General features: G+C 47.1%; 3 protein-coding genes across 4 annotated transcripts; 1 reads left to right on the top strand and 2 right to left on the bottom strand.

The window, feature by feature from the left end:
- Positions 1–1,152: 1,152 nt before the first annotated feature.
- LOC143171126 (uncharacterized) lies at positions 1,153–4,682 on the bottom strand. Its single transcript, XM_076359896.1, has 2 exons — positions 4,664–4,682; positions 1,153–2,497 (listed from the first exon to the last, which is right to left on the bottom strand). Exon 2 carries the CDS (start codon positions 2,480–2,482, stop codon positions 1,508–1,510), a length of 975 nt encoding a protein of 324 aa, XP_076216011.1. The 5' UTR covers positions 2,483–2,497; positions 4,664–4,682; the 3' UTR covers positions 1,153–1,507.
- A 2,857-nt stretch (positions 4,683–7,539) lies between these two features.
- LOC143171056 (uncharacterized) lies at positions 7,540–13,374 on the bottom strand. 2 transcript variants are annotated; one of them, XM_076359810.1, is made up of 2 exons: positions 13,313–13,374; positions 7,540–9,757 (listed from the first exon to the last, which is right to left on the bottom strand). In XM_076359810.1, exons 1-2 carry the CDS (start codon positions 13,370–13,372, stop codon positions 8,276–8,278), a joined length of 1,542 nt encoding a protein of 513 aa, XP_076215925.1. In that variant the 5' UTR covers positions 13,373–13,374; the 3' UTR covers positions 7,540–8,275. The 2 variants fall into 2 exon arrangements, with proteins under 2 accessions (XP_076215925.1, XP_076215926.1); XM_076359811.1 differs by lacking the exon at positions 13,313–13,374 and adding an exon at positions 10,701–10,759.
- A 7,314-nt stretch (positions 13,375–20,688) lies between these two features.
- LOC143171099 (uncharacterized) lies at positions 20,689–24,674 on the top strand. The gene is made up of 2 exons (XM_076359862.1): positions 20,689–20,714; positions 22,527–24,674. Exon 2 carries the CDS (start codon positions 22,548–22,550, stop codon positions 23,646–23,648), a length of 1,101 nt encoding a protein of 366 aa, XP_076215977.1. The 5' UTR covers positions 20,689–20,714; positions 22,527–22,547; the 3' UTR covers positions 23,649–24,674.
- Positions 24,675–25,319: the final 645 nt, after the last annotated feature.

The raw sequence follows: 25,319 nt of genomic DNA, 5'->3' as shown, positions 1-25,319 counted from the left end.
GGGAGCTACTTGCTCAGGCCTTTCCTCTCTTTTTCATTTAATTCCCCACGGTTAGTGATTTACCTGAAGTTTAAAATGAATTCTTTTTCCCCATGGAGGGCGAGACTCCTCCTAATCCTGGAGGACTGTTGGTAGCACCAGTCTCTGTTTTTACAGGCAAATCTATCACTTTATTAGAAAAAGGAGTCTATAGAAATCCTGCTTGGTCTGTTTGGGGCACTGCAGAGGAAGCCAAGGAGATAGGAGGCGGTTTTCCTGCTGGGATTTGCCCAGGGAGCTGGCTGAGCAGAGCAAGACAGCAAAGCAGTAATGGGAGGAGCTGCTGGGTCTCCCACTGCACCTTTAGGTGGTGGCAGAGAGCTTCTGCTTCCCCGGTGCTGCCCCAGGAGCACCTGCTGGGAGAGACTGTGGTGTAGGGCAGGTGTGCAGACATGTGCTTCGGGACTTTGCCCCTTACATATATACACTAGGAAATCAAAATATTGACCAAGCACAACAACTGTTTCCTGCTGTCTATGAAAATGTTATTGTCAAGGAACAGCTGGAATTGAAAGTTAGTTTTCCCTCTGATTGCAATTTTATAACCACAGACTATTGATGCTGATCACCCGTCCGATGCAGACAGGGCCAGCTCAGGGTCACGGCATCAGAGGAGACCTTCTGCAGCGTCCTCTCTCCTTCCTGCTGCGCCAGGGACTATCCCACCCAACCCATTTCATAATCTGCTCAGCAGTGCTTTGTCCAGGGACAAAATTGCAGAGCGGGGGACACCTGGGAAAAGCTTGCTCTGGTCCCAGGGTGCCGGACTATGTGACCCACATGCAAACAGGGTGTGCTCCCCTGAGATGCTGGTGCAACCGTGCTAAGCCTGGACAGACAGTAAGCTCCTGTCTGAGGGCTGCTAATGAGTCTCGTTACTTTAGTCAAGCCTTCTTCTAAATACCACCCTGCGCTGCTGCTTTTACTATGTCTCTGGGTAACTTTTCAACACCAAGATCTGTTCCCACAGATGGTAAATCTTGTCCTAAAAGCGTGATTACTGCCATTATTTTACACAAAGGAGTGATATAACAACAGGGAAGAGTTTTTTCCAGGAGTAGGTATTAGAAACAGCTTTAAAAAATTGAAAATAAATCAGACAGACAGCAGGAATCCAGCTGCAATCTGTTTAATATGACTGGTACAGCCAGCGAATATAATTGATCCAGTAACAGTAAAAACCTCTCAGGCTGCGAACACTGTAACGGAGTTGTATCGGTTTGAAGTTCAAAGCCTGAGCACCTGCTCAGAGTTACTTAACTTCTCACTAACATCTTTTCTGTTGCAGGAATAACTGGTGTGGTCAAAAAAGAAAGGCAATGCACTCTATGAGTTTAACATGGATACAATAAGGGGTAAAATAAGGCCAAAGCTTCTCTGGGGGTTAAGAATGGAAACAGGGGGAGAAAAATAACCTCAGACGTCAGCTGCAGAGCTTGCTGTTTTCACAACTACTTCTTTATCTCCTTTACCACAGCCATTTTGAAGCACAGCGACTCTTCTTGGAGTGGCTTGAACGTTTGACTCTCCCTGCGTGATGCTGTGTCGAGTGCTGGGTGGCCCGTGGGTAGAGGCACTTGGACTTGCTTAGGTATTGTGTCGATGAGCTCTTGTGCTTGGCTCCCTCCTGTGGCAGCGAGCATTTGGCTGCATGTTGCTGCGAGGAGCGCTCCTTTATTCCCTGCCCAGGGGGGCACTTGGGCACGGGTGGCTGTGGCTGGCACTTGGTTACACACTGCTGCGAGGAGTAGGTGGTGATGCACTCCTGAGTCGGGTAGCCCTTCATGCACTTCTGCTGGGGGAACCCGCTCACGTACTCTTGCAGCAAAGGCTGTGTTCTGCACTGCTGCGGGGGGCACTCAGTGACTCCCCGCAGCGGCGGGGAATAGCTGCTGGTCATCCCCTGCAGGGACTGGAGCCCCGTGCCATACTGCGGCGAAGAGCATTTGGATATCTTCTGTGACCTGCATTCGCCCTTGCACGAGGACGAGTACTTGATCCCACACGGTGGGAACCTGAGTTTGCCTGGCTCTGGGCACCTGGGTGCGCATGGTGGGAGGCTTTTGGCCATACGCTTTTTCTCGGGGCAGCTGGTCTCACAGGGTTGGAAACCCTGCATTGTGCTCAGCTTCATGCTGGGCTTCCTGCAGGGCAGAAGGCGAGTGGTCTCGCAAGGCTCAGGGTACAGCAGGACATACTGCTGTACATAGGGCTGACAAGACAGCAGCGATGTCTGGGTCACACTTGGCTGTGGGCACACGTAAGTGAAAGGTTGCGTGTAGCTTTGCCATCTCGGTATTGGGCTCTTGATCACGCTCACTGGGTGGCACGTGGTACTGCACACATCAGCCTTGGGCATGCACTGCTGGATGCTTTCGGTGATGTAGCCCGATCCCGGCAAGTACAGGTGTTTATACCGCTCCCCATAATAGTGCATGGTCATGCAACGCGCTTATGCCTGAAAGAAGAAGGAAAAAGACAGACAGTTCACATAGGCATCGGCTATTTTTTGGGATACAGGACTCGGAGTTTCCCCGCAGACATCTCAACATGGCAAGCCCACACCCTAGCTCTCCTGAAGTTCAGAGACTCTTGGTGACTCAAGACCAGGCTGTGATTACCCAGGTGAGGAGAGGACAGTCTGTTCTCAGCTTGTGCCCCCACACCCTTCTCTTAAGAGCCCAGAAACCTTCAGGGGTTGGAGCCAGGCAAACTGGGGAGTTTTCATGCCGCCCTTCAAAGACCAGCTAAGTGTCCATCAAAGCATTTCACCAAGGAGAATTGACATTATGACCCTCTGTCTTACTTCCTGGAAACCTTCTGTGTCCCCACCAGGATGTCCTTTCAAGTTTATGTCCTGCAACTCCCAAGCACCAGAGATGAAAGGCAAGCCAAAATTAAAGGTGTGTCCATGCCGTAATACTCAGGTGTGGTTGCAGTTCACGCAGGCAAACCCAAGCTGAGGTTAAATTAGCTAGCTGAGGGTAAAGATAGGTTTGTGGCAGCACAGAGCTCAGCACGTATGACCCGCCTGGCTGCCTGCCAATTCACGGTCCCACAGGGGTCTGCTGGGCTGGCAGCATGCAATTACAGGCTCTGAGCTTGCTACCATAGCATCAGCTTTGCTGCCTCTGCGAGTCTTGCAGTCCCAGCTTCATACTATTGCGTAGGCATCCTCAGGAAAAGAAAAGAGGAAATACAACAGGATAGTTCCTAAGTATTTGGTGAAACCATAGCAGGAAAGGAGAAGCTATCAAGACAAAATCTCAGCTGGTGCTAACTGGTCAAGTTTAACTGAGTTGGGAGAATTACACCCATTTAAAGCAGCCTCCAGTCCTGCACTACAGTCATACCAAGCCACAGTGTCCTGGTTTTGTTATGGTAACGCAAAGACCCACTGTCAAAATGCCTGGCATAGCAGCTCTGATAGTGAAACCTCATCCTGGCAGCCCCTGTGCGAGCAGCAGCACGGAGGGGAGTCTAGCCGATACTGCATCCCTGGGGAAGGGACCAGGTGGCATGTGATGACCATGTGGCACCATCTGGAGGTCCACACTTCCCTCCTGAAACCACTGTGAAATGTCTCGCTTTGCCTTGGCCCTGGGAGTCGTAGGAGAAACCATCCCTCTTCATTCCCCACTCCGGAAAAGACCAGTTTCAGGGAATTGTCTGAGTTTTTAACAGGATTATTTTGAGCACAACAGGTACTGGAACCATTGAAATGTGAAAAGTACTCTAATCGAAAATGTTTTTTTCATTTCAACATTGTTTGGAGATTAAGACATATAATTTAATGACTGTAAAGACACTGCATTTTCTGAACACCCCTCGTTCTGTCTATAATTACAGTAAGGCATTTTATCTTCCAAAAGCTTATCACTGGGTGACTATTAGCAATAACAATGCTGTGTGTTACTATCATTAGGAAAACTTATTATCACTACAATTATAATAATCATCAGCTAATAAAAATAACCCATTGAAAAACAATGATAGCAATTGCTACTAATACATGTACAATGCTAAAGTATCTGGTGATGCTCATCAAGATAAAAAGCTTCTAAAATAGGGTGGATTATTTGCTTCCAGGGGGCTGTTTGCATCTCAGACTTATTTTTATCAGTTAGCCTAGATAGAAATTTTAACATGTTCAGACTTAGCTAGAGAGTCTCTCTGCTGACTTTCACATTGGCACTGAAGTTGGTCAGCTTCTTACTATTATCTGAAAAGTTGCTTTGTTTAAATTCCATAAAATGGCAGCAAATTTCTCCACGCCATTTCCTTTAGAGGAGTTGCCTTCTCACATGCAAGCTCATATCTGACTCCTGTCAGCATCAAGCCCTTTATGTAGTCAATAGCCTCCTTTGGACTAGAACTAACAGAAAGTGTAGAAAAGCCCACAAATCCCACTCCTGACTTCACAGTCCATCTGGAAGTGCTTTCCCAATATTCTTCAGTTTAGCACGGAGGAGATGCTCCAGCTGTTAGAGCCGCGCATGCCGGTGCTGAAGGCAGCATCCCCCAGAGGATGCTTCTCCGCGAGTACCCAGGCAGGACCTCTGCCTGCTCTGGCTACCCAGGAATAAAACAGCATTTCAGGAGCTCCATTAAAAGCCAGACTTACCCACTTCATCAGTGAGAACAACCGGAGAGAAGTGCCTAGGAGAGCCCCGTGATGGCAGAGCTTTTATACAGTGAATAAGTGCCCTAGGGGAGTGAGGCGGTTTGGCTGGGTGATGCTCTAATTGCCTGCCAGTCCTCACCAAGCCACGTGCAGCTTCGCGCCAGTGGGAATGGCTGTCCTCGCTCTGCAGGGCTGCCATCGCCAGCCAGCACTGCTGGGACATCTGGCTTACTTGTGAGCTTCGTGAGGGGGAACCTCCTGATCCAACGTGCTAAACCAGCGAAGCCCCTGGCAGGCCAAGGACACCCTGTGCAGGGGCTGCTCATGGCCCTCACGCTACAAATCCCCATGCACGATGCCGAAGCATCCCTGCCTGCCCATTGCAAATCCAGGCCAGCTAAAACGCACCTTTCCACCCAGAAGAAGATTGCAGTTGAGACCACCAAAGGGACCGTCCAAGGGACTTCTCATTTCCGTGGGAGTTGCATGCGTAAGTCCCTTCGGTGCCTTTGAAAATACCATCCAGGAAGGGCTCTCGGCGACTTTTTGCAGACCATAATTACTGTGGCATGCAGACTTCCTTCACTTACACAGGGAACCCAGGGAAGAAACTGATGATTGGGACTGAGAAAGCCTTGGGCTAAGGGCAAGACGGCTACTAAAAAGGACTTGCCACAAAGTGAATAACCTGCCAAAAGAGGTGATGCTTTCCCGGCACAACAAAGGGGAGAAGGGACGAGCAGGAGCGCTGGGGCGGCCCAGGGAAAGGCGGCTGAATCAAACCGGGCTCGTGTCCTGAAAACACAAATCACGTTTCCTGCTCTGCTGCACAGTCTCTGCACCAGTCATCCCTCCCTTTGTTCCCTGTTTACGCCACGAATAAACCCAAGGGAAAATTAACAGTGGCATGAGCATAAGTGCCGACAGGGAATGCATTTTTACATAGTCATATCTGCATAAGTGAAGGCCCTGGCATTTTTTTTCCTTTAATGAGAATCTGACACCTATGAATTGGGTTCCAGCATGCTGGGAATTCAGGTGAGGTCCCACACATTGAATTAAAAAGAGGTGAAATAAGTTAACATTTAATGGAGTAGGTGGAAAATTTCTCACCGATATGAAGCACCGGTGATGCTGCTGGGTTGCCATCCTTGGAGGTATTTAAAAGACGTGTGGATGTGGCACTTAGGGACATGGTTTATTGGTTGGACTCGATGATCTTAAGGGTCTTTTCCAACCTAAATGATTCTATGATTCTATGATTTGAAGCAGAATATTGATCTCCTGCTTATGAACTACCGAGTAAATTTTCTATTTCTGTTTTCACCAGAAAATCCAGAAGCCTGAAGATAGGTTTGTTATTTACATTTCCAATTTTCCAACAAAAAAATCTCCCTCAGTATCACAGAAAAAAATACAGGCAAAGTGCATGTTTTCCCAGTTCATGTCAACATTTTGAGAGCTACAAAAACCAAAGGGAAGAATGCTTTCTCTAGGCTTATCTTATTTTCCGCAACTGAAGACAAAAGCACTGAGTCCAACCTGGATTTCTCTAACTTCCATTGCGTTTCACTCCCCTGAACTACAATGCTCTTTCTAATGTTAAATGATCTGACCCAAGATTTTAGAAATCAAGCTGGCATCAGAGAGCAGGTAAGCAGATTAATACAATTTTTATAAGCTCCATAAATCCAGTTCCTGGGCAAGCTCCAGATCAAGTAGCCTTCAAGTAATGCTAATATTCAGTTTAGTGTTTCCTGTGCAGGTAGCAAAATATTAACCCGATGATAACATCGTGCCCTGTCATCCAAATGTTCTTAATTAGCATCTGTAAAGTCCTTTCATCTCAGAGAGACGCTCAGTGCCACACGGGACATTGTTGTGGGGGCTATTATTATTCCCAATTAAGCACAGGGGAAACCGAGGCACATTGCACTGTGGTCACTTGGCGGTGCAGCGTGAGTCAGAGCCAGGGTCAGAACCAGACTCCATCACAACTGCCTCCAAAACAAGCCCCGTGCTCCGTCGGCCGCTCCACCCCTGTGAGATGAGGTGGTCCTACGCCACCTGGCCACCCACCACCCAGAGAGATTTTCCTAACGATCCCCTGGGCTCTGGCTCCTATGGGAAAGCCACAATGACGTGACAACTCCTCAGAAGGTCACACCGTTGCTCTTTTCTTGGTTTTAAAGGGGACACAAAACATTGGGTTGCGAGAGCATCCCTGGCTCTGCAAGGTGGAAGGAGGGCCAGGGTCACTGCTTCTCTCGCACGCTGCCTCTCTGGGCCAAAGCATCATCACTGGACGTTCCGGAGAAGGTGCGAAAAGAATCTGCTCCCCCATGGCCCCCTGAGCACCCTGGGGAAGCAGCCAGATGCCACCTCGACATTGCTAGATGCTCAGGGCTTAGACACCTCCTTGCCTTCAGAGGGCAGCGTGCAGCCGCACCTCAAGGTCACCGAGCAAGGGTGGAGCCGGGCAGGATGCAGGGCAGCGTCCCAGCCCCAGTCACACCCTCCTCTTTGTCTTGTGACACTTGTTTCTGCCCTCCAAATACTCGTGATCTACTTAGTGCGAGCTACTACTCATTTTCCTAATGATAGGGGTATTACAGGGGTTTGTATTTTTCACAGAGGAGTTCACTATATTTAATAAAGAAGAACCACCAGAGGGCAAAAAGACAAGATAGTTAATCTGAGGTCAGACAACTATATTTATTTAAGTGTGTATATATATATACACACGTATAATATAAGTATACGTATATATATATATGGTTTGTTTTCAATACAGTGTAGAGTACACATCTTCAGGCAGCATAAAGAATATAGTTAATTGCTTTTATAGCTCAAACATAAAATAGTCGTGCTACAACTTTCGGTGTTGTTTCAAAGACTTTCTTTTGTTTCAAGTTGTGTTTTCAATATTAATTAAAGCAAAAAAGTGAATAAAAACATCCATGTATAAAATTTCAGCAAGGACCACCTTCACTGAGCCAGAAATCCTGTCTTGGTTGGGCACGCTACTGAAGTCAATGCAGAGTCAGTGTTTTAAAGCAGCAGGGATTTCTGGCCACCTTCCGAAATGAAGGCCATTGGAGTAAGATGCGTATACCATTTGCTTAGAAAATTTACGTCTGGCTTCCAAATCTGCGAGTGAAAACAGGTGTTTTGGAGAACTCGCAGCTTCATGGAATCCAAGTTAACCTGAACATTGTCTCCCAAGGCCAGGACTAAACCCAGAGCTGGGCACGGGCCAGCCCTCCGCCAGCCGCACTGCCAGTCCTCTTGATGCTGTCGTGATCTGGACTCCTTAGACATTTCTATTTCTTTTTTAATTTTTTTTTAAATCACTATTCATTTCAATTAGATAAGAATTTAATAGCATCCCACTAAACTAGCGGATTAAGGTACCTGGAGTGCAGCCATGGAAATAGTATCACACCCTGGCCCAAAATAGAGCTGAGCTACAGGGGAAGTACTGGAAAACAGAGATAAAGCAGACTTAAGCAATAGGAACTAGTCGGCAGGTGGCATGAGGAGATAAATAACCCCTGCCCCAAAGCTGTACCTCACTTTTTTTCTGTGGACCTTCCTTTCCCCCACTCCTTTTTACCAGGGCCATTTGGACGCAGAGCAGTACTTTTTAGAGTGACTCGAAATTTTTACTCCACCCGGCTGACATTGCTGCGGGACACATTTGGTCACACACGGCTGTGGGACACACTTGGTGACACACTGCTGCTGTGGGACACATTTGGTTGCACAGTGCTGCTGCGGGACACACTTGCTCGCACACTGCTGTGGGACACACTTGGTGACACAACGCTGCTGTGGGACACAAGTTGTCTCACTCTGCTGTGGGACGCACTTGGTGGCACACTGCTGCTGTGGGACGCATTTGGTCACACACTGCTGTGGGACACACTTGGTGGCACACTGCTGTGGGACACACTTGGTCACACACTGCTGCTGTGGGACACAAGTTGTCTCACACTGCTGTGGGACACACTTGGTGGCACACTGCTGTGGGACACACTTGGTCACACACTGCTGCTGTGGGACACAAGTTGTCTCACACTGCTGTGGGACACACTTGGTGGCACACTGCTGTGGGACACACTTGGTCACACACTGCTGCTGTGGGATACAAGTTGTCTCACACTGCTGTGGGACACACTTGGTGGCACACTGCTGTGGGACACACTTGGTCACACACTGCTGCTGTGGGATACAGGTTGTCTCACACTGCTGTGGGACACACTTGGTGGCACACTGCTGCTGTGGGACACATTTGGTCACACACTGCTGCTGTGGGACACACTGGCTCACACACTGCTGCGGGACACACTTGGTCACACACCTGGTCACACATTGCTGCGGGACATACGTGGTGGCACACTGCTGCGGGACACAAGAGGTCACAAACTTGTGCGAGACACACTTTGTTGCACGCTGCTGCGGGACACACGTGGTGACACACCTGGACGCACACTGCTGCTGCGGGATGTACGTGGTCACACACTGCTGCGGGATGCACTTGGTCACACTCTGCTGCTGTGGGATGCCCTTGGTCAGGTACGGCTGCTGTGGCACACACGTGGTCACGCACCTGGTCTCACACTGCTGCTGAGGGGCATAGGTGGTCACACACTTGGTTGCACACTGTTGCGGCACACCCTTGGTCACACACTGCTGCTGTGGCACGCACTTGGTCACACAAGGCTGCTGTGACACACCCTTGGTCGTACACTGCTGCTGTGGCATGCAAGTTGTCATGCACCGAGTTACACATGGCTGCTGTAGGATGTGCTGGGTCACACACTGCTGCTGCGGCACACACTTGGTTGCGTACTGCTGCCGTGGCATGCACTTGGTCACACACTGCTGTTGGGAGAAGCTGGAGGACATGATCCGCTGCTGGGGGACGCAGGGGGTCACATACTGCGGGGTGCACAGTGTCGAGTGCCAGGTAGGCACTGGCTGGTGTCTGGCAGAGTACATCGGCGGGCACTTGATGGGGATGGAGTCCTGGTAGACCGGAGGGAGGCACTGCTGTAGGTAGTACGACATCTCAGTGAGGCTTCGGCAGGACTGGAATGACACGTGCGAAAGCAAAGCCTTTAGACAGACACCCAGCTGAGTTTCTCGCGGTTCTGCTGCTGCCCACACCACAGGACCGGCTCACTTCACAGGGTGTCGGAGACAAGTCCCGCCTATGCCACGGTCTCAAAACCACGCCAGCAGCAGCCAAGGACCCAACCCATCATTTTTAACTCTGAAACATGGCACTAAGTCAAACAGTGGGGAAATTCAGACACACGTAACACTAAATATCTCCCCAGACTGCAGCTCCCTCCCCATCACCTGGACCTCCACAGGGGAGAACTGATCTTGGAGGTCAGCAGAGAAATGGGTGATCTCAGAGCTGCCTTTCAATCATTAAATCCAGTTTTCCCCTCCTGCTTTTGGTTGGCTACTGCCTCTGACCTCCTGCTGATGCATCAAGAAAAAAGCCTAACCCAGAAACAAGCTCCAAACCTCTGGTCACATCTGCCATAACAGGAAAGGCAAAGAGCACCCAAGGCACCGCTGCTTGGTGATCCCATCACACCGCAGGCAAGCAGAGGTTCACAGCTCAGTCCCAGCATCACAAAGTTCATGCTCATTAGGGAATCAAAGCGAATTAAAGGGTAACGATACCACAACTGAACACAAACCTGCTTACAGCTCTTCTAGCATCATGTTCCCTGATACACCAAAGCTGCTCTGACTGTTGTCAGGCACCCTCAAAAGCAAACAACAATAGCAGCATCCCAATTACCGCTAACAACCTTTCCTCACATTTTTCAGGAGTGTCTCTTGGATTCGGATGCCCAGCTGGAGACACTGTAAGAGAGTGCACTCCTACTCCAACATAGCAATTCAAACCAACTAGTTTTAAAAACTTTTCCCATAGAGCATTTTTAATATGTAAAAAAACAGAAGAAAACCTGCATTTCAGCAGCTACAGATGCTCAGCACAAACCAGACTTACCCAGCTCCCTGGTGAGAACAGCTTTGTGATGTGACCAGTGAGCCCTAGTAGAAGGAGAGCTTTTATATAGCTACTAAACGTGCCTTGAAGGTATGAGGTACCCATGACATATCCTATTAGCTCCTATGGAAAAGCTGTCCTGTGTGCAAAACTCAGTGTACTCATCCCTGAGGATGAGTAGTTGAATGTCAGCTCACCATAGTAAGAATAATTACCTTTTGTATAATCCTCCCTGGCATGGTAAGACTGAATGGTATTCGGAGAGGCAGGCAGCAGTGGCATCCCTTGCCTCAGAAGTTTTGCAAGACAGAAGTGCACCAATAACATACTGTTATGGCTTTCCAGAGGTTTCCCTGTCCCTGGAAATGTCCTGGTGGTCCCCAGAAATGGGGCCATCCCAACACTTGGCCTCTTCCTGCACACACATGGCATTGGCTTCACGCCGTGAGAGCTGCACTGACCCCTCCATGTCCTTCTCTAACTTTAGTCCCTGGTTAGAGCTGGCAATGCTTCTCATCTGCCCTATAATGCCCAGCAGCCGGGGTCGGTCTTGTGTGCAGGCTGGACACAGGGCACTGGCTCCTCTGAGGAAAAACAGGAGCTCCTAGTAAAGTTCAAATCACCCCCTTGGGTGGGTGCAGTTCATCATCCATAGAGAACTTCATTTTTAGCTCACGTAGCTCTGGAGAGCACCTGGCTGTTGGTGTCCCGATGCTCCCGTGATCCCAACGCAATCACCTGTTTTCAGAGCAATGGGAATACACCGTCCAGTGACTCTGAGATGAGCGGAAAAGATGAGCTACAGTCACATTTGATTGCAGCTCTTGCACAACAAGCTCAGCTGTCAAAGCCGTGACCAGCAGCATGACAGGCCACAAAAAGCACCAGGAGCAGATAAACTTCCTCCAGTCCTGCAGGTGACTTTCTCAGTGAGTCAACTTCTTATCGCAACACTGCGCCCAGATTAAAGAAACTAGTTAGAAAACTGGGAGATTAATTTTTTTAAGTCACTGAAGATCTAATCAATGCTTTCATGTGTACGTTGTCACATGAAATATCCCCAAAAAGTGACAATTTCTTCCTGCTGACTACAAGGAGAGCTGAGGGGGACCAGCGCAGAGGAGTGCTCTGCCCCACCGACAGCTAGCACTGGCTGAGATGAAACCCGGTTCCTGAGTATGTTTATTAAAAACTGTGGTTTCTTGTGAACTCGAGAAATGGCTCTCCCTAGGTGGTTTCTGAGGTGAAGAAGAAGGTCCATAAATAATTTTGTAATGAAATTGAATGAAGTTTAGGAAGGCTTGGACAACTATGCCCCACACCAGGCAAGAATCACAGAGGGTGAAATGCTCCCTTTACCATAGGCTTCTCCAGCAAGAATGAATCCTGACCCTTGCTGGTCAGCACGGAGTGCGTTCATCTTTGCCTGAACCACAAGAAATGTGGCTTTGTTGTGGCATCTCTCAGATCAGAAATTGGTTCTTTGATCCAAAGCTATAACTCTTCATTGCTTTTTAGTTCCAAAGGTCGTAGGTGTGATCCTCCCTGTTAACTAATGTAAGCAGTTCACATTTATATTATTTTTATTCTAGTCTGGATGCAGGCACTGCCCCAACCTTCAGAGAAAGCCTTATTTCATTCCATACTTGACTGAAAACCCTCATGTACCTGCCTAGCTTACTGAAAGCCCAGGTAAACTTTAATTATTTGATCACAACAACTTGTCTTTCACGTTAATACCCAGCAATATCTGTAAGACTATGTATCTAAACCCTCTCAATCAGTACAATCCAAAACTACAGAATGAAAGAAAGAAAGGAAAACCCCAGAAACCCAATTGGGCTCCATTTTAACTTTGGCAACATAGCAACTTTGGAGACTTTCACTATGTAACAATTTAATGAGTGTTTCACTTTCGCATGACAATGCCTGTCAAAAATGTGTGCTTCTGTTGTCATTATCTGCGCATATCCTGGTAGTATCCACCTTCTCCCCACAAGCCAGCCCTGCCCTGCAGCGGTTGTCAGCTAAGAAAAATCTCCTGTGCTTTTTTAACATGCCTGACTCGACCTGGAAAACAGCACGAGATGAAGGTGGGAAAAGAAGTTAAAACAGGGCTGTGGCACTGAGAAGTACGAAGAGGGAAGTTGAAAAACATCCTGGAGGAGACGCCAGGTGAGACATTAGGGAATCCACCACCTTCCCTTTAATAAGTCAGGAATGCAAAGGAGCACCGTCACAGTGCAGCAATTCTGGAGCATGAGCCAATGCACCAGGAATGCAAAGCTCCCTGCCGACTCCAAATATAGACATTTGGCAGAAGAACAAGCCAGTCAAAAAAGAAGATAGAAGAAACAAAGTAAATTGGCTAGGTGTGATCTGGGACATTGAGTTGAAACCTCAAGTGATGTAAAATTAGCCTTGCTCCATTAACAGTAACAAAAAATACCGATAAACTAGGCAAGGAGCTGTAAGCAGGAGGGAGTTACAGTGGGGAGTTGTTAAGCATTAAAACTAGCGCATAGTGAAGGACACTACATGTGATAGGCTATGACAGCAAAGCCAAGGAAAAGAGTCCTCCCTTGAAAAATAGATCCACCTTGAAGAAGTACCTGCGTGGGTCTGGGATGGCCCTTTCCTCCAGTATCTCCAAGACACAGCCATGGAGGCATGGCCATTTCTTCCAATCTTGCCAAGGCATGGCCGTTTCCTCTGGTCTCTCCAAGGCACGGCCATTTCCTCCAACCTTGCCAAGGAATGGCCATTCCCTCCAGCCTCACCAAAGCACGGACGTTTCCTCCAGTCTCACCAAGGAATGGCCATTTCCTCCAGCCTTATGAAGGCATGGCCGTGTCCTCCAGCCTCACCCAGACATCGACATTTCCTCCAGCCTTGCCAAGGCATGGCTGTTTCCTCCGGTCTCTTCAAGGCATGGACATGTCCTCCAGCCTCACCAAGACATGGCCATGTCCTCCAAACATGGGCATTTCCTCCAAGCTGTGCAAACCACTAGAGCGCAGCATTCGCACACGCAACCGCCTCCTGCAACAGCCTTGCAGAACCAGCTACTGGTAACTGGGAAACTGCCTTCAGATGCACTTTCTCTCCAGGAAAATAGTTTAAACTGGCAGCCTGTGAACTAGACCCAGCCCAATGCCTTTGTGTCATAGGACCCTAATGTCTGAATGCTCCTTATTGTACCAAGGCACTGGCATGAAGTTAAATCTGAGTTGCCAATGCTCCCTGCAGCCCAACCACAGCCTCCTGTTCCCACCACTGTAAAAGCCAGAGTGCCTCATTCCAGCTGCTCACATGTAAATGTGCTTCTGGGCATTGAGAACACATACTGAAACAGTAGCTGGGCTGCACGTCGTGTTCTTCACAGCAGAGTGAGTCTGTTCAGTTGATCGCTGCAGGACAGTAAGGTGTGTTCAGGGAGGGGAGGGTGGAGAATAAAGGAAACACGAGAGAATAAGCAGAGATCGCACTTTTATTGTATCAGACTTGTAATTAGAAAGCAGCATACAGGCTGTAGATAATAAAACTTAACATATTATTAGCCCAGCAAGCAGTAAATTCACAGTCTTGCTATTTCAATGATTTAACAGCACTGAAGGCAAAATACTAACCCCATCATGCATAAGAATGAAATGCTCCTTACTTCGACTCCTTGCTTCATTTTGAAAGTGTTTTATTACTTAATGAACTCTTGTTGTTCTGCAATTAGTAGCCCCACACAGCTCTTTGTTCTGGTTGCTACCAAGCTCAGTGGAGGTTAGTCTCTGTAGAAAAATCTGACTACATGATCATAATAGCCCTGGTGCCTTTTAAAATACTTAAGCTGAGCTGTGGAGTTTCTATACAACTTTCTCTCTCCCCAGCACCCGTATCCATTGGCTACACCATCCACTAGCTGGGCTTCCAATGGGAGAGAAACCTGGGCACTGAGGTATGAACTCAAAGCTTGATTGCAGCCACAGCTCTCCCCTCTGCAGCAGCAACAGACGTTAATTCAAAGGCACGAAGTCCCCAGCAGCACAGCTCCAGGGACTGCCAGCACCTCTGCTCTGAATGGGGAAGCAGCATGTGGTCGCCAAGGCACCCAGCTGCAGAAGATGAAGCTGTGAAATATATCTAGTGGATATATTTTGATCACACCAGCAATGAGGACGTGAAGTTACCATGGCATGTCCCAGATTTTGTTCCTCTGCCATCACTTTCCATATGCAGGAGCTACTTTGGCTTGGGAGGCCATTGACTCGGCTTCTGGTTTTGCTGTTGTTCCAGGTGTGGCACAGAAATGAGAGCTTGTGGTGCCCTGGCTGGTGGTGGGCATTTCTTGGCTTCTGGTTTTGATGTAAAAAGCTCCTCAGGTTCCTTTTCTTTTTGGCTGTTGCTGTGTCTGGCTCTGCCACTGTTGGGTGCTAGCTCCAGCATGGCTTTGCTTACAGCAGGTGGCAGAGGGGCTGCTGGCTTGCACTGCTGCTGGTTTAGCCGGGAGGTCATCCTTTTTGCAAGCCAGGAACTGGGAAAAACATTATAGGAGAAAAGAAAACCCAATGGTTTTGAGGAAATAAAAAATTGCACTTTCTTTTTCCTTTTTGTAAAACAACAAACCAAGAGAGGAAAGAAAAGCAGCAGCAAAAGCAGCACTTTTCTGTTAGAAACACCGGTAGCTTCACCTTCATCCACATACAGGTGCTAGAATGAAGCAAATTGTGGGAGCTCAGGATGGTTATGATTTTCATGACTAACTCAGAGCAATGGAAAGGAGAAGATCCAAGATAAGTCTCTCCCTCTTGAGCTGGAAGACCAATAATTGCCCCTCCCAAGCTATCTTCCTGCTGTATATTCATCTGCTCAATGTCCCTTTCATTACTCAGACCTTGTCAGATGATCCCTTTTCCAGCACTCAACTGTATTAGCATTGGTTTGCAGTCCAAACATGTTTGAGGACACCAAGGTTGGGTCAGAGCCTGTTTTGTCAGACACAGCATTCGTGCAAGGCTGTGAGGCTCCTCAAAATCTTCCCTGCTGCTCTGGGATTTACCCTTTCCTTTTCCTCCCCAGGGAGTTTGTTCTATCAGCCAGAACACGTTATTAAATCAGATGCTCAGGACAAACTAAGCTTTTAAAATTTCCTCTTTCCATAGCAATTCAGCTAATAGAGCAGTTTTAGGATTATAATGCGAGGCATGTTTGTATAATCTCCGAGTCCTCTGGGCCCGATTCTCTTCCTATAATCACCTTGTGCAACGCTGTGATGCCATCAAAGTCACAAGAATGGCATAGGTATAACCAAGATTATGTCCATTAATCTGTGGCATTACACAGATGCAGAAACAGTTGGAGAAGAAACAGTTTAATTCCTAGAGCCTGCAGCTCCTGAAATTTAATCTCAATTAATTCCATTTGCAAATGGAAGAGTAAAATTGCCATCACCAAACTCTAATCCTACAGTAAGTCATCTCATGGTAAGTCTAATTAAGAGTATTTAATAGATTCATCAGAATCAAATTCACCCAACCCACCACTGAAGCAATGAATCAATGCAAAGACAGTGTAACAGACTTGGGAGTCGGAGAGGTCCTTGTATACCCCCGGAGCCCTGCCTCCCAGAGAGAAAGGCTTGTGCTAGACATGGTGTACATTTTTTCACAGCTCCAGAACTGCCCAATTTGCAGGAACAGGTGTTTTTTCCTGACCTTTAGGAGAGAAAACTTCCCATTCTTGGGCATTTTCTATTTTAGCAGCAGAAGGCTGTTGTGTTGGCCACACCTGAAGCATGAAAGCATGTTCTTCTTTGGATGTTTTCCAAATGCTCTGCTCTAAAGCCCCATGGCTTCAGTCCTGCCAGAAACAACAACAAAAATAATGCAGGCAGCAAATTCACACAGAAATTCAAAATGTGGGGCCTGAACCTCAGGGACATTCAAGGTCTTTTCTGACTTCTTTAGAAGCATAAAGCAACCTTAATCCAAATGCAAGCAGTGCCCCGAGAACCTCCCTGCTGCACCAGGCACCTGCCTGACCACCATGCAGCTGATATTCCAGCAAGCTGGTATTTCGTCCCCTTCCAAGAGGGCAGGGAAGCCTGAAACGTGGCACTGTACCCCAGCTCACTGTTCTCCAGCAGCAGCAGCGCTGCAAAGATGAGCACAAAGCCAGGGTGACCCCCAGGCTGCTCTACTTTACAATTGCACGTCCTGGTGTATGGGCTAGAAAAGGCTGATGACAGGCTAACCTCCAACAAGTTCATTCCTGAGCTCGAGTGCATGAATGAAACAATTGAGAATTAGGCTCTTTGATGTGATGGCTGAGTGGAACGTGTTCCTGTTGTGCCCAATGGGTTTTCAATGGGGCAATCTGTTGTACTCGAGAAGTACTGTAATTCTGCAGAAGCAGTTAGGAATAAATTTAGGCAGGGATTTAGGAGAAGATTTTCAAGAAGCAGTGCAGGGAGACTCTGGAACAGGGTGCCAAATCAGAAAACTGGAATCAAAATATGGAACAAGCTTTAAGATGAAGGTTGGCGAATTTATGGAAGAGGTTTTATAACTATGAATGCAGAGTCACAGACTTAACTCGGTGATTCAGCCATGTGCGTCTCTTGAGAGCTGTTAAACTGATCCATTGATATAGGTTTAATAGGAAACTCTCTGGCTCCTGGGAAGCTCAGGTGCTGTATTGCAGCAAAAAAGAAGAGGAATCACTCAGGAAATAACAGGCAAAAAAAAAAAATATTGAAGCATGGATACTTCATATCCAGTACCTGGATACTACAGCATTTGGCCATCCCTGTGGGTGACCAGCTTCTCGTCTTCTGTAACATGACTTGACACTCAGTGTCCAGCACTAGGAGAGAAGATGCTTTAGTGACTGGACTCGCAGGCAGACAGACCGATACTAGGAGATTCAGTAACAGGTAATTATGTCTTTTGTCTTGTGAGATGAGTTAATCAAGATGTCCACCCTAAAATGATGACAGACACAATAATAGAGAACAAGATGGGGTGTTAATGACACAGTGTCTAATTAAGCCATCAGGGCAAGCCATGTCTTAGGAGATCCAGTTCAGCAACTTCTGAATCACACCAGACATGAAATGCAGGAGTGCAATAGTTTCCTCAGATCGTTTTCTCTGTGCAAAAAGGTTCAAAATACTGGACGGAGAAAGATCAAAGAGCATCCATGCAGACATGAGGTGAGGATCACAGGGAGCATTTCACATCCTGAGCTGAGGTTCTCTGCAGCGGTCTTCACTTCTAAAAAAGCTGACCCTTTTTTTCAAACTGAAGCAATACAGCTTCAGGGCCCTTAGAGATATTGAGACACCCATCTCAGTGATAAACCACATAAAGTTGACAGCTACAGACCTCCATTCGGAGCTGCTGGCATAACTGCTGCATACCTCCCAGGGCATCTTAGACTTTTGGGGACTTAATTACCTGATCAGCATTTGCAAGGCCGCTGATGGGCTGATAGCAGCACAGCACCTACCCAAGCTGTGTGGGAGACAGAGTAGCATTTTCTGTCTAGGAAGGCTGGGCTCAGGCCAGTATTTTTCTCACTTGTGGTGTTATGTTCCCTGGAATTATTGGTACAACTTCAGTATCGACTGGGAGCTGAGCTGGGCTCCACCAGGTGAGAGCTGAGGAGCTGCTTAGCTCCACGTTCACTGTAAAGCCACCTTACTCAAAGCACGTTTCTCCCGTAGTTTCCTAAAAGTTTCAGTAAGGCAGGTTTCACTGAATATGGCATTTGCCTCTAAAAATAGTCTTTGTGCAATTCACATGGAAAGGGAAAGCAATTACACCTCTACTATGAGAAAAACATTCATTCCCTTTCCATGGGCTGACTTCAGAGCCTCTTCAATGATAATTACCATCATTTTTCTGCTGAGGTTGCTGAACTGGATGTGAAGTGACCTCCCTGAGCCTCTCCAGATCTGGATCCAAACCAGTGTTTAAGGTCAGGACAGCCCCACCTTGTGATCTCCAGACAGGGTTCAGGCCGTCTCACTTCCAGCTATGGAAAGTGATTTTCTTTAATCACTCAATGTTGCAAGTTGAGGCTGGAATTTTGACACCTAAATATTCCAGAAACCTCACTGCTTGCTTAAATAAAAGCAATGTCTCAACACAGAGCCATGGCTGTACAGCCTGTAACAGTGCCTCAACACTGCTCCACAAGTGCTACGTGCCCTGTTTCTCTCAGGTGCTCTAATTGATGGACATAACAAAGGTTACTGAAGCTCTGACCTGAAGCTGCATATTCACTTGTGGATATTGCACAAATATTCATATCCAGCGTTTGATCTAATGAAATGCACTGTCTCCTTTTGAACTCAGCTGCTCTGTCCTCTTCAGGCCAACAAGTGCAATGATAAACCCCACTTTTTTAATGAGTCTGAGCTTATTCCCTCTATCTTCCTGCTTTGAAGGGCTATATTCCAGGAGCATAGCTCAGCAGAAGGGCTATTTTGATAACCGCGAAGCGTGATGCTACCTAGAAAGCAGACAGGCAGGTTCTCCGCTGCTGGCAAGTGTCCTAGTTCCTGCCTTCAGCAGAGCTACGACTGCAATTTGTACCAGCAGAGCAGCAGGCGAGGCCTGCGTCAGGGTTAGGGCTTGGGCTGGGATATTCCCCTCGCTAGCAAAGGCCGGCGACTAAAACTAAGCAGCTTCCAGAGCCAGCCAGGCAGGCAGCAAGGCAGGGCCCCACCTGCCATGAGGTAAGAAAGGAAGTTGCACGCATGAAGTCACACTATAGGAGAAGAAGATGTGGCCTAAAATTCAGGTGTTCTGTCCTTCAGTTGCCAAACGATTATTAACAGAGGAAGTTACACCACAGCTAGAAACAGCTTCTTATATTTGCAGCCCAGAAATCCCAACCGGTGATGGGTACCAGCTCAGCCTGTTGCAACGATTGCATCTGGAGTGCGTGCTCCGATAAGAGCTCTGGTAAAATGGTGGAGATAGGACAAAGATAGTCCCAAGACAACCAAATATGATGAAATTCACCTCTGTGTGGGACGCGTCGTCTCCGCTGCTGAAAACAATCCTACCATCAGAAATGAGGACTGTTTGGCTTGTATCCTGATAGCTCCCTGAGATTTTGAGGGTAATAATCAGCGAGGTATTTTCACTCAATAAACTTTTTTTACGTGGAATAATGCTTAGGGAATAAACTGTATACACTTCAAGCTCCCTTTATTTCACGTGCAGATTGAAACATCTTTTCAAATGCCATTCTGGCACCTAAATGAGACCAGTGTCCAAATTCCATTTGGATGTGATAAATCTTGTATACTATTAAAAAATCCTTTTACTTTTCACATGATACATGGAGATAAACTCAGTTCCCTCTTCTGTCACATTTAGATGGGTGGGAGCTGTATCTTCTGTACCATGGAAAATAACATGCATTCAAAATTATCGGTTCTGAAATGAAAGAAGAATGAAATCTGTGAAGATCTTCATGGGAAAAAAAAATAAACCCATCCATCACGAGTTTAGAGAATCACAAGAAAGTCATTTTAGATCATTCATTGATGAAAAGCAGGTGAAAGAAGTACAGATTAGCCCCCCTGTCTTAAACTACAAATACATCCTAAGAAGCGGGGGCATTAGCTGACATGAAAAGACTCAGTTGCATGGGTTGAAGTGGAACCACACTGGTTGACACCACACCAAGACCCCTGATCTCGATGGGGTCTGCAACGGATGTACTAACCTGAGGGTATGACCTTTATTCACACAGAAAGTTTTTTGTTAAATCGGATTAGTCAGAAAGGGGATTAAAACACATTCTGCACCAAAAGCCTCTCTTCACAATGCCTACGTGTAAAACAAGTCTGTGGAGGAAATGCACAACGGCAGTTGTGAAAGAATGAGCTCATTACCTAGGAGGACTCATTCCCAGAAGGCAGGGCTTTGAAACCATATAAAAGTTCTCAAATCTCCGTGCTCCACCATCCACTCGACTTCGTGCTTCTCCCTGTTGACTGGTTGGGTAAGTCAGAGAATACTGATACTTTTTTGTGATGTCTATAATTTTATTTTGCTTAATGTAGGCAGACTCTTTAAAGAAGTGTTTTATTTGATACCTCTGAATATGCAAAAGATTCCTGCAAAGAAGAGAAATTTGGGCATTGGGGTAGGACAACCAATCTTGGAATGACTCGGCAAGGCAAATTCAGATTGTGTGTAAATCTGAGGATAGTTAAGTGCTAAATTAGACCCTTTCTGAAGAAGAGATTAGATAAAATTATGTTGGTTTAAGTATAACTGATCCTGCCTTCAGGGAAGGAGAAGGTCTAAATGGCCTCCTAAAGCTCCTTCCAAATCTATTTTCTGTGATTCTGCTATTTATAACAAGAATATTTTTAAAACTTCAATTTCATTGAAGAATTATTTTGTAAAGAGAGATTTGGGAGTATGAGTGGCTTTAGGGAGAAGAAGGGTGAAAGTATTCCTAGTCTGCTGTCTCATTCATGCTAACCATGTCAAGAGCAATATATTAATTTGGCTTACGATCTTATCACGTCCTTATAAAGAAAATAGCAAGAGACAAGTGATATTGATCTGGAGGATCTAGGAGGATGTAGAAGAGAGGAATGAATTTGCTTTGAAGATGCGCTGAGAGGAGTAGGCAACATGGGGAAGGGAGAACGAACTTGCACGCTCTCACATGATCTGTGTTGGTGCTAGTCCTGTGTTGAGGGAACTTAAAAATCAACACTTCTGTGATTCTAACCTTTTATTTGTGCCCTTAGATTGTCTTTAGATAAACAGCAATGCAGGCTTTACCAAAGACACAGCAGCAGGCCAGCTGAGCCTGGTGCCTGTCTTCAGCAACCCACAAAACAGAGGCAGTTTCATAAATTGTTAGGAAAACCCATTTGGCGTGTTGCACATTACTGGCCTTGGGAGAAGAAATCCCTCCTGATTATCCTGATTCATGCAAGCTAACATGTACTATTAGTGGCCATGATAATCCAGAAACATAGGGACGCATCACCACTGCTAATGCTTTCCATGACAGTTGGAAGGACTGTGCCACAGGTAACCTCAAATGATTACATCATCAATGAAGTCAGAGTGAAACCAGAGCAAGAGGAGGAGTTGGCCTATTGTTACTGTAAAGACTCTTAATATTACAGAAAGATATCAGCTTACTGGTGAGGTCCACCTTGAGGCTTTAGCACCTCAGGTTTCTAATTCCAAGTAAAATCTGGAAACCGTTTTAAAAGGGACAAAATCAAATGAAGTATTTCAGTTTTGTCAACGTAAAATATCCTGTTGGGCCCAGACTTATATTTTTCTACTTTTTGATACACCAAACATTTTTAAATGTTTGTCTTCAGCATTCGTTATTTTTTTATTATTATTTTGACTTTCTGAAACCGCTATCAAACCAGCAGATCTGTTATTTGCCAGCTCCTCTCATCAATTCCCCAGGACAGAAATGAAAGGGAGTTAACACATTGGGAAGAGCTAAGCAACAGGAGGAAGAGCTCTGAAGTGTAAATCAGCTCCAAGTTCAAAGGAGTGGCTCTACCTCAGTTAGACCTGACAGGGCTGTCCCACATTGCAGAACAGAAAGGAGGAACAAGATAAGACAGAGTCAGAGCAGGAGCTGAAAGGCAGGATGAAAAAGAAAGAGCAAATCATAATTCTTTCTGAGCCAACCTGCCTTGGGAAACCAAGGGCAAACGAAGAGAACTTTACTCTTGCAGCTGATTCCTGTTTCTTATAATCATTTCACCCTTATCCCAATGCAGTTCATTTAGCAGACACAATAACACTCTGACATTTCTTTCAGATAATCTTGTTTCCTGCAAAGATGTCTTTGAATCAAATGCAAATCAAGCAGGAAATCAGCCTCCCACCTGGCCTGAGCAAAACGATTTCAAAGCAAAGCCAAGAGCCTGTGCCGTGCACTGAGCCGGTCCCATGTCCACAGCAGCAACCTGAAGTCCAAGTCCCAACACCTTGCCCGGAACCAGTCCCAGTAGTAGTGGTACCATGCCCAGAAAAAACAGTGCCATTGCCAACACCGGTGGTGGAACCAGGCAAGGGAGAAACACCAGTGGTCGTAATACTCAAGTGTCCACCCCAGGAACAGCAGCAGCAACAGCAATGCAAGCTACCACCAGCTTTCCCACCTATACCATGCCCTGAGCCTGTTCCATGCCCCGAAGAGAAATCAGCATACAAAGAGCTGCCTGTGCCAGCCCCTGTTCCGTGCCCTGAACCCACACCATGTGCCCAAGAAAAGCAGCAGTGCAAGGAGACTCCTGTGCCAATCCCTGTTCCATGCCCTGAACCCGCACCGTGTCCTCAGGAGGAGCAGCAATGCAAGGAGATCCCTGTGCCAATCCCTGTTCCATGCCCTGAACCTGCACCGTGTCCTCAGGAGGAGCAGCAATGCAAGGAGATCCCTGTGCCAATCCCTGTTCCATGCCCTGAACCTGCACCATGTCCCCAGGAGAAGCAGGAGTGCAAGGAGATCCCCGTGCCCACCCCGTGCCCTCCAGAGAAGCAGGAGTGCAAGGAGACCCCTGTGCCAATCCCCATTCCGTGCCCTGAACCCACACCATGTGCCCAAGAAAAGCAGCAGTGCGAGGAGACTCCTGTGCCAATCCCTGTTCCATGCCCTGAACCTGCACCGTGTCCTCAGGAGGAGCAGCAATGCAAGGAGATCCCTGTGCCAATCCCTGTTCCATGCCCTGAACCTGCACCGTGTCCCCAGGAGAAGCAGGAGTGCAAGGAGATCCCTGTGCCCACCCCGTGCCCTCCAGAGAAGCAGGACTGCAAGGAGATCCCCGTGCCAACCCCTGCTCCCTGCCCTGAGCCAGTGAAATGCTTCCTTCCAGAGAATTGTCCTCCCATCGAGCAGCAGCAGGTGAAGCAGCCCAACCAGTGGCCACCCATGCAGAAGTAACTTGCAGATGACGAGAGAGAAGATTGCAAACCCAGACCTCCTCTCCCCGTGTCTCACAACCAGAGGTCATTTTCCAACACCCTTTTATTCACTGCAGAATTTCTGTTAAGAAGCACAGCTTCCAACTCCCCTCCCCAGCTAACGCTAGCATTATCCTATACTAACAGCCATACGCTAACTGACACGTCAGGACTGTCTATAGATAACAAGGCTTCAAGCGGTGTGGTAGGCATGTGCGTTCAGCTTTCCAGCGGCCTGAATTTCTGCCCTCTCCCAATCATCCCACTGGCTTTTAAAGGCCCAGAGAGAGACCAAAGAGCATGATGGCACGCACGAGCCAGAGCTCATTAAGCTAAATATTCAAACTTAACCCAAATGCAGTTAGGGACCTAGAGCTCATCGTCCAGACCCGCACGCTGCCTCCTGGTTTTCATGCCTTCCTCCTCAGCTCCTCGTACGCTAATGCCATCTCTCACCTTGCATTTAGGGTTTTGCCTCTTAATAATAGGATTTGAGGTTTGTGCAGAACCTGCTGCTAAGGGGTTCTGGTCAATGGCAACAAGACTTTCTGAATCATGAATCCATAGTGCGGAATATTTTATGCAATTAGAAACAGCCATTTGGCTAGAGGAAATAGATTTTTACAAAAGAGCCATCACCTCTTAATTATCTGCTTAGCTGAATTGGTAGTAATCAGTGCTTTCCTCAGAGAGCTCACCTTGGATTTTCTAGGATGTGTAAAAGAAACAGCTTGAGCTGAGATGATTTATGGAAAATATACAGATGATTAAATCCAATCCAGACATGTTTTGAAATAGATTAACCTCAGGCGTGGCTTCCATCTGTTAGACAGGATAAAGGAGGAAGCATACACAGTGCTGTCTAAATTACACCCTGGAACATGTTTCACCACACAGTGTTGTTGCGTATGTGTTTGGTACTTATCTCTAATTATTTTAGGCTGATATTGTATCCAGGATTTATTTCACTGTGAAAATCAACAATAAAAATCACTTTGAATACCAAGTTGTGGAGATTTTTAATAGCTTCTGCTTAAAAAGATGAAAAGGAGCCTCAGCTTGCAACAGTCAGTCATTTTTTTAGGCTCAAAGCCGGGCGAATCAGGACTCAGAAACTCTGGTGCTCGCAGAGGACCCTGAGTCTGCTGCTCCTCTCCAGGTGCTCAGGTTAGAAAACCTGCAAGAGTCCCTGCACCGTGTCAGTCCATGGGCTGGCCGATAGCACTGAAACACTAACTGCCCTGAAACACCTCTCAGCAAGACACCCCGTCCCGGAGCACGGCACATGGCTCACACCGAGCTGTCCCCATGGTCAGTCTTCCCAATTTAAACATATTCACAGCCACTCTGTGACCTTCAGCAGACATAAGGCACGGACATGTCTACGAGGCAGGTTGCAAGCACAAGCAAACAAGTTTTTCCCACACTTCATATGAGCCAGGAGCGATGTAATCTCACTAGTTTGGCCCTGTACTTGTTAGATGGGTGTTAGATACATCCAACCTCATCGTCTGATTACAGAATTGCACTGAGACACACAGCTTCTGGTTTGCCGAGCAAGTTTATGTCTGTCTGCCAGACACCAATATCATGTCACTCAACAATTTCTGTATTTATAATCTTCCTCCTCTACTCTGCCATACAGCTGACT

This window comes from Aptenodytes patagonicus, chromosome 26, assembly GCF_965638725.1.
Source record: "Aptenodytes patagonicus chromosome 26, bAptPat1.pri.cur, whole genome shotgun sequence".
Lineage (NCBI taxonomy): Eukaryota > Metazoa > Chordata > Aves > Sphenisciformes > Spheniscidae > Aptenodytes > Aptenodytes patagonicus.
This window is presented reverse-complemented; position numbering and strand designations above follow the sequence as displayed.

Bases quoted from the DNA above. Each gene is read 5' to 3' on its own strand.
- LOC143171099 (XM_076359862.1), top strand. From the start codon at position 22,548: ATGTCTTTGAATCAAATGCAAATCAAGCAGGAAATCAGCCTCCCACCT.
- LOC143171126 (XM_076359896.1), bottom strand. From the start codon at position 2,482: ATGACCATGCACTATTATGGGGAGCGGTATAAACACCTGTACTTGCCG.
- LOC143171056 (XM_076359810.1), bottom strand. From the start codon at position 13,372: ATGCCTCCATGGCTGTGTCTTGGAGATACTGGAGGAAAGGGCCATCCC. The intron at 9,758-13,312 runs GTACTTCTTCAA...GTGTCATTCCAG, and splicing joins GCCATCCCAGACCCACGCAG to TCCTGCCGAAGCCTCACTGA.